A 12,750-nucleotide genomic window follows, 5' to 3' on the forward strand; every position below is an offset into this window, starting at 1 on the left:
CAATTAAGAAGCTAAAAAAATATAGCAATGTTAACTTCGCATATCAGATGGAATGAGCTATAGAACTGGCATAATTAAATTTAGATACTACTATATGGATAGGAAAACTAACAGTACCTAATTAAAATAAAGGGTATGTTTACGAAAAAATCTACTTTACTTGTTATTATTGTGTCTAAACAAAATATCATTTAAAATCATGTAAAATATCATTTATTTCCACATAGCTTTCTGCATTTAACTATAAAGTTTTTTTAATTACTTTAAAACTGGTGCCTAACTATAGGTACATTAAAATTCACTATTTATTTTTCCAGAAAACATACAAGATTTTTTAAACGGATAAATATATACTGACGAAGATTAAAGGATTAGTTTGGCTTACATAGGATTTTTTAACTTTCTGCAAATAGTAATATATATTATAATTAAATATATAATTAATAATATATTGCATAACATCATTAAACGACTAATCTATTACTATCAGTGTTCAAAGGAGGCTCGGGATTGGAAGAAATCGCTCCGATGTTTCGTTCCGATTTCAATTCCGCTGTCCCGATTCCAGACAGACGACGCAAGGCGTTATATTCGGACCTCGGCTATATTCGTTATGGTTCGGAAGCGCTCGGGATGGCGTGGTGGTGCTGGATTATTCCTCCAGATAAGGTCTCGTCAATGACCGTGGCATTCTGACTCCGCCCAACACTGACACACCCCTCCTTCCCCTACAACGGGGGTCCGCCTTCGGTTCTTGCTCCTCCCTCAACCAATGTTGGAGCCCAGGCGTTACTTCGAAAGGCAGTGGTCAGAAAATAATGCATTGCTAAGGCACTGGTTCGAAACAATCTGCACGCTAAGGCACTGCTCCGAAAGACAGTGGTCCGAGAGGCAGTGGTTCGAAAATAATACAAAGATGAGGCACTGGTCCGACAGATTTAGCATGGTCAGGCACTGCTCCGAAAGGCAGTACTCAAAAAGGAAGTAGTCCGAAAATGATTTTCGAACCAGTGCCTTTCGGAGCACTGCCTTTCGGACCACTGCATGGATCTCCTACTATAAATACTATAAATATACCATGTTGAGCCATCGGCCTCGGTGGTGTAGTGGATAGCGTGGCGGGCTGATAATTCGAATGTATCGGGTTCGAATCCCGCCAGAAATTCTAACTTTTTGTTAAAAATTTTTTTCATATCAGCAAGTTTGGTTGGTTTGGTTAGGTTAAGACAGTTTAATTTTATAATTTAAAAATTATAAAATTGAATTTTAGGCATTTATAATTTTATTTTATGAACAAAACTATTTTTTAGATTAGTAAACCTTCATTCGATTTTTCCAATATCAGCACGTTTGGTTAGTTTGGTTAGGTTATGATAGTTTAATTTAATAATAGAACATATAAAAGCAGTTAGTGACGCCAGCAGTTAGTGACGTCAAACGGCACCTGAGAAATCTTCCGTGTGCCCCACCGGGAAATCCCCCATACCTGTAAATAAAATCGAACAACGTGGCTGCATGGTCGTACGCAAACTAGCCTTCCAAAGCGAATTTATTATTCATCCGATCCGATTCTTTCCATCCAGTCATTCCACTCCAGTCAGTGAATCCGTCCGTGTTTTGTTTTTGTTTTGGTGGCTGAGGCTGGTTTGCTGGTTATTTGTTATTTGGTTATCTTCTTGTTATTGTTTGTGATTTGTATTTTGTGGTGATACATTGACCATTGACATAAGCTTTCGCTATTGTCAAAATTATCATTAAAATGTGGTTCTATTAGGGTTTTTAATTGCATCGGAATGTTTGCTAACAATTATTAATAGCTTAAATTTAGATATTTAAGGTTAGTGATCAAGTAGGCCTACATAGCCTACTATAAATTCAATTATGAGTGATCTGGGTAAGAAAATATCATTTGGTTTTAGTAAGCTCGCCAAAAAGACAGCTATTGTTCCCACTAATTTAAATAAGAACAAACAAGATGATGAAGTCAATAAAGTAGAGTTTATCGATTGCCTGGAAGGAAAATCTATCAAATTGAGGGATCCAGTAAAAGAAGAAACTGGACCATTAGTTATCCCACTTACAAGACCAAAGAGAGACAACAAATCAATTCAAGAGGTAGGCCTGGATGTCAATAAAGTTAATGGAAAAAGCTTAGATAAAGAGATTGAAAACATTTCTGTGACACCATCCAGTGAAAAGGATAATCAAGAAACTGTGGGTGTTGATAAATCCAAAGATATATGTTCTAACGATGGTCAAAATAAACAAGAAACTTTAGACGAAATTGCAGCTAGAGAAATACTTGAAGAATTAAATCGAAAGAAGTCAGAAGATGAGGAGAGACGTGTTTTCAGTGTTCCTTTGACAAGTAATGCACCTTCAGGAGAGAAAGAATCAACTTTAGAAGATTATGACAATGTCCCTGTTAATGATTTTGGATTGGCTATGCTTAGAGGTATGGGCTGGGCCCCTGGAAAGGGTATTGGGAAGAATGAAAAACTTGTTGCTCCCACTTTGCCTACCCTACGTCCTAAAGGAATGGGTTTAGGGGCGGACAAAATTATAAAATCAGCTGAAAAGAAAAGTTCAAACGAAGACTTAAAAATGGTTAAAGGTAGTTTTATTCGTATAATAGCTGGACACGATAAAGATGCGTATGGTCAAATAGAGGGACTGGATGATGAATCTGGAAGATTGATCGTAAAACTTGCCTTAAAAAATACTACTGTCTCTTTGAATGAATTCATGGTTCAGTTGGTTGATTCAAATGAGTTTAAGAAAAACTCAAAAGTGATAAATGTTAGTAAATATGAAGAATATAAAAAAGACGAAGCCAAAATAGAAATGAAATCACATGATAGCAAACGTGCCAAAGAAATAATATCAATAGAAAATAAATCTTCTAAATCTGAGAGTAAAAATAAATCTTCTGGAATGACCCGTTCAAGTTCATGTGAAAGTGAAGAGTATAGTAAAGTGAGAGTTTCTTCTAATAAGCATTCAACTGACAAGTATAAGCAAAGTCAAAGTAGACGTTCAAGGAGTCCTCATGACAGAAGTAGACTAAAAGTAAAATCACACGACTCATCCAAATATAAAGTTAGCTCAAATCACCCTATCAAAATTTCAACTGATGAGGTTACAAAACACAGGTCTTATTCATCAGATAGTTCCAGCAGTGCTAGTAGTTACAGGCAAACCTACAAACAGAAATCCAGTTCGTCCAAGCGGAAAAGTTCAGCTAGAGATAGATCTCTGAGTAGACAGAGGTCTAGTTCCAACTCATCTACTTCTGATAGTTCAGCGCATTATGCAAGAAAGAAGGCTACCAAGCATAAAAAGAAAAAGTCAAATTCACATAAATACCGATCAAGAAGTAGGTCTCGTTCACCAAGAAAACAAAAACATAAAAAAGGAAAAAGATAGGCTAGTGCTACGGACTCTTAAGGTTTGTATTGCTGATTAGGCCTATAGTTTTTAACAATATAACTTAAGTTAGCTTAGGTTATTTTTGGAACACTTACAAAATTGAACTAAAGCAGTCTGGGATTTTTAACCCTCCGAGTGTCCCTTGTTTTGGCCTTAATGTCTGCCTATTTTTTGCCCATTTGCAAGGTTTTATTAAAACGGACCTGAGAAGCTTGAAAACAATGTTAATTATACTGTTCAATATACCATTTTGTTTGGAAAATCATGGGCTTCAATATTATACATAAAACATAAAGAACATTTGTTTCAAAAAAATTTTTAGGTAAAAAAATAGGCCTATTTTGGAAAAAAAAAAAAAAAAAAAAGTTCGCGCTCAATGAAATTGTATAAATTATAGGCCTATATTTTAAAATAGCCACTTTGTTCTAAATTTTATGAGGATTACCGGTACAAATATATAATAATATAAGGAAGTAGATTTGCAAATAAATAAGTTATGGGCAAAAAACAGATTTCAGTGTACATAGCGTTTAGCTAAGAATGCATAGCCTAACCATAGCTAGGAATCTGGCTGATAATTTACATCAATATCACTACCTACTTCTTCAGGATCATCAACCAGCCCTTCAAAAACACTTAAATCTTCTTATAATGCACTACGTAGGATCACTACCTACTTTTGATTTTTAACACTAAAACAATGATAAACGTAATAAAACACATCAGTCATCGGTGCGAGGTTAACCAAGCTGTTTACAAATACGCACGTCAGCTGTCTGCTACAATATTTTCGGAACTAAAATGAAAAGCACTTAGAGACAGACCTCCGGAGAAAGCTCTGAATCTGTCAAATAAAACTATACATTACTCAATCCAGTTCAATCCGATTTTGTCAGTCAAAGAGCCATCGCCATAAACAGTGTTTTTGAGTCGATGCATCGACACAAAACACTACACAAAGTGTGTTATGTGTCGATGCATCGACAAATAACACTCGGAGAGTTAAATGCAGATTTTGTAGGTAGGCCCAGGTAGCCTAACCCTATTTAACCTAGAGGCCAAAATCAAGGCATGTGCAAAACCAATGGCAAAACACTAATTATAATTATTAGACCTAGGCCTAGTTGTATGAGAACAGAAAAAGGTTGCTTTTCATGAGTCTTGAAATTGTTGTTTAAAAGATTTTTTTCTTAGAAAGTTAAAAAAGTTATGGAAAAGTGTTAACAAAGAGATAGAAAACATTTTTTGAAAAAAACCTTTTTTTGAAATTTTGTCAACAATTTCTCGTAATTTTTGAAATTCTTCTGAGATCTTGGGAAATCATTGTCCTCTTCGATCGCAGCAAAATCATGATCACAAAAGGAATATAGGCTAGCCTAAAATAATAATTAAATTATCCTCATGACAAAATTGTGAGCGTCCCCTGTGGTTGTGTTGAAATCTTCAGCTATTGCGAAGCAATTGTTAATGTTCTCGGACGAAATAGTGAGCATCTTGAACTATCCTTGAGACATAGACAGTGTTCCCTGCGGTTGTTGTAAAATCGTGAAGACCTCCCCCATTTGTGGGGACATCATCATCGTTATCTGTGTCTAAATGTAGTTGCAATTTCATATTGCGCATTCTTCACAGATGCATTCGGAGATTGGGAATATGCCTATAAAAGCTCAGCTTGAATATTATACGTTATAACTCTATTAGATTATCAGCCAAAATTAAATTACTAATAGAAAAAACCTTCTTATAAAGACCCAAGTGAGCCCCTTCACAAACCGAGGCCCCCGGCAACTGCAGTGTCCGCCGTTAGTGAAATACGGCCCTGGTTCTGATCACTGAGTGTGTCATACTCACTTACAATTTATTTAAAGCTTCAAATCAAATAAATAAAGCATTTCCCTCTTTAAATGTCTGAGTAGGAGTAGAGACTGTTAACATAAAGAAAAATGAACAAAAGCCTAATGTTAGATGTTACCTACTATTTACATAATTTGACAAACTAAGCTTTAGCTCTCTGATCGCAGGTCACATTTTGGTTTCAAATTTCCCTCCAAACTAGTCAAGATTGAGGTCCTCATGGTAGCACAGGTCTTGTCATAATTTTTCAGTGTCGGTACCGTTAGCGATTTTGATGATGATTCATTAGGTTTGCTAATTTACAAGGCATGTTTATTAAGTAAGTAACATTTTTAAATTTCTCCATTCCAGCGCTGCAATTGGCACTTTGGACATTTGTGCTGTGCTATGTGTATCTATTGGCAAGCCTGCGCTATTCACCTTAGGATTTGGCAACAATCGGCCGTGTTTACATCCGGTTTTGAGCATTCAAAATGGTGCCGCCAATTGAGATTGCCGCCGACTGTGAAGTGCGTTTTGTAATTATAGAATTTTAAGTGCTTAGGATGTGAAAGCCATTGAAATTCATCGACAGATAAGTGAAGTGTATGGCGAGACCATTATGAGTGACGGAATGGTACGCAAATGGGTAAGGGCATTTAAAGACGGCCGCACGAACGTTCATGATGAGCAACGCACTGGGCAGCTATCTGTCATTACTGATGAATTGGTGCGTAAAGTCGATGAAAAAGTTAGAGAGAACAGTCGGCTTATGATCTCATCATTATCTGAGGAGTTTCCTTTACTCATAATGTGCTCGTCATACACTTCACTAATTTAATGATGAACTTCAATAGCTTTCACACCTTTAGCACTTAAAAATCTAACTACGGCGCTCACAGTTGGCGGCAGTCTCAATTGGCGGAACCATTTTGAATTCTCAAAACCGGATGTAAACATGGCTCATAGTTGCCAAATGTCTGGCGCAGACTTGCCAATAGATGCACATTCACAGCACAAATGGCCAAAATGCCAATCACAGTGCTGGAACGGAGATAATTAAAAACGGTACTTACTTAAAAAACATGCCTCATATGATTGGATAAGGTTGTTTATCCAGCCTAACCAAACCTAACCTTTAATGTGCCTAGTCTGGCAAAGTTACATACAACTGCAATTGGTTTTCCTTGATAATTGAGCTTTTAATAAAAGGTCCTGGCTAAAATAACTAGCCTAAGTGAGTATCAAAACCAATTGGGACCCCATTCATTTGACACACGCACACTTCTCTCCTCTTTGACTTAAAATACACAGACTGGTTGGCACCATATTATTTCAATCTAATCAAGTACCGAACCTTCATTTGTTTGTATATTGAATAATTTATTTTTAATATGATAGATGAGTGAACGAAGTGAACGAATCTATGTATCGTGTAGAGCGGAGTCGGAGAAAAGTTGTCCGCTGGAGTATGTGTGTGTGTGTGTGTGTGTGTTCGCACCTAAAACTCAAGAACCGTTGCACTTATAGCGTTCAAATTTTGCACAAATAGTTATGACACCAGTGTAAAGACGCCATTAAAATTCTAGACGATTCCTCTCAGTAGTAATTATAAAATACTTAAAAAACATTTTTAAATTTGTCCCATAAGAATAACATTAGGAGCTACCTTCTTCTTCTTTTTATTTGTTTACGTTTTGCGACCAACAATTTTGTTGTCTACTTAAGACAGAGAGAACGACTTTTACTCTAAGCTCTTTCATTCATGGAGTAAACAGTTTGGCGTCTATGAATATATATCATTATAATTTCACAGCTTTCAGAATAATGTTATTTAAGCTAATTAAATCTCACAACTTTCATAATAATAAATTGAACTTAACAATATTAGTCGGCAGTTATATACCGTTTATGTTCAGTAGTAAAATTTCGCTTTTTAATTCAAAGTATAAAGGTATGTATGTATTTAGAACAAAGCAGCTTTATACATTATTCAATTTAATGTTGGCATTAAATATTAAATATTAAATATTAATATATTTTTATGCTAAAATGCTATGTGAAGGGGGGGGGGAACAGGTCCCCGACGTAGAGAGTAGTAAATAAAACGGAAAGGTGAGCAGTGAAAAGAAAGGAGTACGGAAACCCTTTATGACTGTTAAATTAACGTATCTGTAATACTTAAATGCTATGGAAAGTAGAAACCCTTTGTGGAAGTTAGATTAGTGTAACTGCAATTCTAAAATGCAATGGGAAGGGAGGGAAACAGGTCCATGACGTAGGAAGCGGTGATGGAAGTAGTCAAGACGAGCAGTCCGGAGTGTAGAAACCCTTTGTGACAGTTAGATTAATATACCTGCAATACTAAAATGCTATAGGAAGGGAGGGAAACAGGTCCAGGACGTTGGAAGTGGTAATGGAAGTAGTCGAGGTGAGCATTCTGGAGTGTAGAAACCCTTTGTGACAGTTAGTTTAATATACCTGCAATACTAAAATGCTATAGGAAGGGAGGGAAACAGGTCCACGACGTAGGAAGTGGTAATGGAAGTAGTCAATGTGAGCAGTCCGGAGTGTCGGAAGCCTTTGTGACAATTAGAATAATGTATCTGCAATTCTAAAAATGCTATGGGAAGGGAGGGAAACAGGTTCACGACACTTAGGAAGTAGTGAAGGAAGTAGTCAAGGCGAGCATTCCGGAGTGTGGGAACCCTTTGTGGCAGTTAGATTAATATATCTGCCATAATGAAATGCTATAGGAAGGGAGGGAAACAGGTCCACGACGTAGGAAGCGGTAAAGGAAGTAGTCAAGGCGAGAAGTCCGGAGTGTAGAAACCCTTTGTGACAGTTAGATTAATATACCTGCAATACTAAAATGCTATAGGAAGGGAGGGAAACAGGTCCACGATGTAGGAAGTGGTAATGGAAGTAGTTGAGGCGAGCAGTCCGGAGTGTAGAAACCCTTTTGACAGTTAGATTAATATACCTGCAATACTAAAATGCTATAGGAAGGGAGGGAAACAGGTCCACGACGTAGGAAGTGGTAATGGAAGTAGTCGAGGCGAGCATTCTGGAGTGTAAAAACCCTTTGTGATAGTTAGATTAATGTAACTGCAATTCTAAAATGCTATGGGAAGGGAGGGAAACAGGTCCACGACGTAGGAAGCGGTGAAGGATGTAGTCAAGGTGAGCAGTCCGGAGTGTGGGAACCCTTTGTGAAAGTTAAATTAATCTATTTGAAATTCTAAAATGCTGTAGGAAGGGAGGGAAATAGGTCCACGACGTAGGAAGTGGTGAAGGATGTAGTCAAGGTGAACAGTCCGGAGTGTGGGAACCCTTTGTGAAAGTTAAATTAATCTATTTGAAATTCTAAAATGCTATAGGAAGGGAGGGAAACAGGTCTACGACGTAGGAAGTGGTGAAGGAAATAGTTGAGGCGAGGATTCCGGAGTGTAGAAACCCTTTGTGATAATTAGAATAATGTACAGTATCTGCAATTCTAAAAATGCTATGGGAAGGGAGGGAAAAAGGTCCACGACGTAGGAAGTGGTGAAGGGAGTAGTCGAGGCGAGGAGTCCGGAGTGTGGGCACCCTTTGTGACAGTTAGATTAATGTATCTGCAATAATAAAATGCTACGAGAAGAGAGGGAAACAGGTCCACGACGTAGGAAGTGGTAAAGGAAGTAGTCAAGGTGAACAGTCCAGAGTGTGGGAACTCTTTGTGACAGTTATATTAATGTATCTGCAATAATAAAATGCTATGAGAAGAGAGGGAAACAGGAAATACGTTACGTATATTACCAATGACTTTGGTTAATTAATGGACGAGTAGTTAGGATTGTTGTTGACTGAGATTTGGTTTTTTAAGAGGTTGGTCCAGCCTCTTTTAACCTCGCCCGTGCGTGGATCGTTTACAGCAAAGCAATTGGTGAGCCGGTACAGTACAAAGGTGAACTGTACTGATAAAATTTAGTGGCAGTGACCAGGATCCGAACTCACGACATCGCTGCCTTGGGCCCGAAGTTCGCGTGACGCTACCGACTTGAGTCACCGACTCACCATTATTTGCCCCGACTCATGGGTCGATTTTCCCATACAAATAACATTATTGTGTACACCAGTGACACCGGTAAGTGTGCTAGGTGTGGGTAAACTCTTTCATTATTGCGCTCATGTTCACTCATCCTGTTACGTGCAGAATAAGCGTACTACTAGTTATTTACAAAGTACAATGTTGTAAAGTTAGTAGGAGACTGAACAAAACAAAATTTATTAAAACCGGTATTTTAGTATAAAGAAAGGAGGGTACTTATAAAATTGCCTGATTTGAACCTTTTTGAAATTGTTAATTTACTGCACTTATTTAGTCTATTGATGAACTAACAAAATATTTGGCTTGTTCTAGATACCATACTCTCATTGCAACAGGAATCAGGAGTCGTTGCTGCCCTTCTGATGAACCTCATCTTCAGAAGAACAGGTTTCTTAAAGTCATGTAATGTAGGTACTTATTTATAATCTTACACAAAAATGAATGTATTTTACCTATTGCCTAGAATTGCATTTTATCTTGTTCTTTTAGAACACTTGATATAAAGTATGTTTTGTAAACACAATTATGTTAAAAATAAATAGTTCATGTATAATTTTTTATCACCTATGATTTTGATTTCTTTATTCCTGAAGGTAGCCTCCATAGATGTGAGGGCAGTGGCATAAAACTGTATGCATTGACTGTTTACATCCATCATTAAATAATATACCAAAAGAACATTTTAGCGAATTTCCCTATATGGAAGTAGCCATCACTGTAGGTCTCATGGTAAGACATGGGCTCAGGATCGATTAACTTTTTCATTTTAATGTCCCCAGAGGCCAAAAACGCCATTCATTCAAATTTTTATATAGGTATGTATATAGGCCTATGTCCGTGAACAATATAATAACTTGAGTAATTTTTGTCCGATTTTTGTGAAATTCAGCTTGAAGGTGTAAGGCGGAATAAACTTGAATGAGTTTGCAAACCAGCATGATTGGACTTTGGGAACGGTGTGGGAAAATGGTTTCTCTCATTTTTGATTCTCAAAACCCAAAATTTCCCAATTTCGCTAGACATTTTTAAAGAGCTTAAAAAACAAATAATTTAGTATATCAAAGCTTTACCTACAACAGTTTATTAATATGTTTGCAAAACTTCATTACTTATAACACTCTTTCTGTTACTCTTTCAGGGAATAGGTTCTGCTAGCAGCTTTCTTACCATAAGTAGCCTACTGTTTCAGGTACAAATTCTACATATTTTGTTAGAAATACTGAATTAATTTATTGGATCAGTTTATTTTCAACATTTAGACCAAAACAAACAAAATTTAAGTACCTCTTATTATTATCAGTGAAGGATAACCAATAAAAAGTTAGGCTAAGGAAAGAATGTGTAAGTTTCCGGTGCGAGAAATCTGTAGATCAACAGTCGAATCGGTTGTAACCAGCTGATAAATTGGCATTGAAGCATTCAACATCCAAAGACATAACAATGATGATCACTGCAACAAATTTGAGCCTGACATAACAACTGTACTTTCCTTAACACGTTCGCTACTGCAATAGTACGAAATCTTTCATTCACATGGACCAGCGACAGACATATGCGACGGCCGGTTTCCACCCATAGACTGCTGTCACATTAAAATAGACTGCCTTCGCATATTTGCGTCGGCGTTCTAATGTTATTAAAATGCTTATATCTTTGTAACGGTCTATTTGAAGACACTGAATTCCCTGCAGTGGTCTACAGAGATGTCTGACGCACAACTGCGCTAGGTCTGTGAATATGATGATTGGTGACGTCATATGATAGTTGGAAAAACTGGTCTTTACTTTTCTGCATCACTGTATGTATGTATGCAGTATGTATGCTGCATTATCCTCTATGTAGCTTTGATATTTGTTCAGTTATAAACTGTTCTTGAATAATCTGTTTTTTTTACTTACTTTCACCTTAATACCTCCTTTTTGTCTTTTACCCACAATGTGGGATTGACAGCGTCACTTTACATGATTACTACTAATACAAAAAAACAATATTTACAACTATTTACACACTTCCGGCAGGCTACAGGCTTCTTAAATCATCCCCTAAATACTCAGAAATATCGTAATAGGCCCGGCTCTTGATGAAAGTGGTTAACACTGCCTCAAATGTTCTCAAGTCCAACAACTGGATATGTCGTGGCAGCTTATTGAACAGACTTATGGCTGACACACTATAACTAGCCTGGGTCCTAGATAGTCGCACCCTGGGTACATCAAGCTGATGGCGCTGCCTGGTGTTATACTGGTGGACGTCAACACGAGTGGTGAAGGTTGTTATATTAGCCCTAACGTGCACCAGACAGAGAAGTATCTAGTGGCCAACTACAGTAAGCACACCAAGTCGTGCAAAGAGGGGTTTGCCATGAGCACGATACTCACTCCCAGTAATAATCCTTACTGCACGCTTCTGGAGCCCAAGTACTTCAACAACCTTTGGCGAGTGTCCCCAGAGAAGAAGACCATAGCTGACATGGCAGTGAAAGAGGGCATGGTACACCATCACCAAATATGCCTCCGTTACACAAAATTTAAGCTTGAAGAGGAGGAAACAGATCCGTGAGAGTCTGTTGGTGGTCTGGTCTATGTGATGTGTCCAGCTGAACTTCCCATCAAGAACAAATCCAAGCAATTTGACTGGATCTTGAACACCAGGCTGATCTCTGGAGAGGCTGCAGATGATGTGCTGCGTCTTATCCTCGTTTAGTTGGAAGCGGTTTGCCAGAAACCAGGCAGTTGTATCTTCAAGACGCTGTCTGGAGATGGCCAAAGCTTGATCGATGTTCGTACCAGCTGACAGGAGAGAAGTGTCGTCTGCAAACATGAGGGTAGTGCCAAGGTTGTCGAGATCGGTGATCATGATGAGAAAAAGGGTAGGCCCAAGCACTGAACCCTGGGGAACACCAAAATCAACTGGCAAAGTGCCGGAGACAGCTCCACCGACTGCAACGACCTGCGAGCGCCGTTCGAGGTAAGTACTCAGGATGGCAAGAGCGGCATCCGTGATCCCATAGAAGTGGAGTTTCCTTTTCAAGATGGAGTGGGAGACACAATCAAATGCTCTACTGATATCACAGAGAGTGAGAGAGAGAGCTTGGTGGTTTTCAAATGCATTTTCCACGCTTGCAACAACTTTTGCAACAGCATCAACGGTTGACCTGCCCTTACGGAAGCTAAACTGCATATTCGAGAAGAGGTCAAGTCCCTCAAAAAATGCTTCAAGCTGGGGTTTTATGGTGGCTTCTACCACCTTTCCGAAGACAGGTGTTATGGAGATGGGCCGATAGCTATTAACACCTCAAAACACAAACAAAAATGAACCGTCGCATATATGCGACGTTCCGTCTATTTCAAGAAAACTATGATAATTTTCACTATTGTCTTCTCTGTAGACCGGGCGTC

The 12,750-nt window shown here is 38.1% G+C and overlaps 1 protein-coding gene across 1 annotated transcript; it reads left to right on the top strand.

Annotated features, from left to right (window-relative positions):
- Positions 1–1,713: 1,713 nt before the first annotated feature.
- On the top strand, positions 1,714–9,865 carry LOC129000168 (G-patch domain and KOW motifs-containing protein-like). Its single transcript, XM_054427107.1, has 2 exons — positions 1,714–3,448; positions 9,665–9,865. The coding sequence occupies exon 1, from the start codon at positions 1,882–1,884 to the stop codon at positions 3,424–3,426; it is 1,545 nt and encodes a 514-aa protein (XP_054283082.1). The 5' UTR covers positions 1,714–1,881; the 3' UTR covers positions 3,427–3,448; positions 9,665–9,865.
- The last annotated feature ends 2,885 nt before the right edge of the window (positions 9,866–12,750 follow it).

This window comes from Macrosteles quadrilineatus, unplaced genomic scaffold (genome assembly GCF_028750875.1).
Source record: "Macrosteles quadrilineatus isolate MER2022 unplaced genomic scaffold, UCM_ALF_1.0 Scaffold_8__2_contigs__length_117827958, whole genome shotgun sequence".
Taxonomy (NCBI): Eukaryota; Metazoa; Arthropoda; class Insecta; order Hemiptera; family Cicadellidae; genus Macrosteles; species Macrosteles quadrilineatus.

Excerpts from the sequence above, each read along its gene's own strand:
- LOC129000168 (XM_054427107.1), top strand. The coding sequence starts at position 1,882 with ATGAGTGATCTGGGTAAGAAAATATCATTTGGTTTTAGTAAGCTCGCC.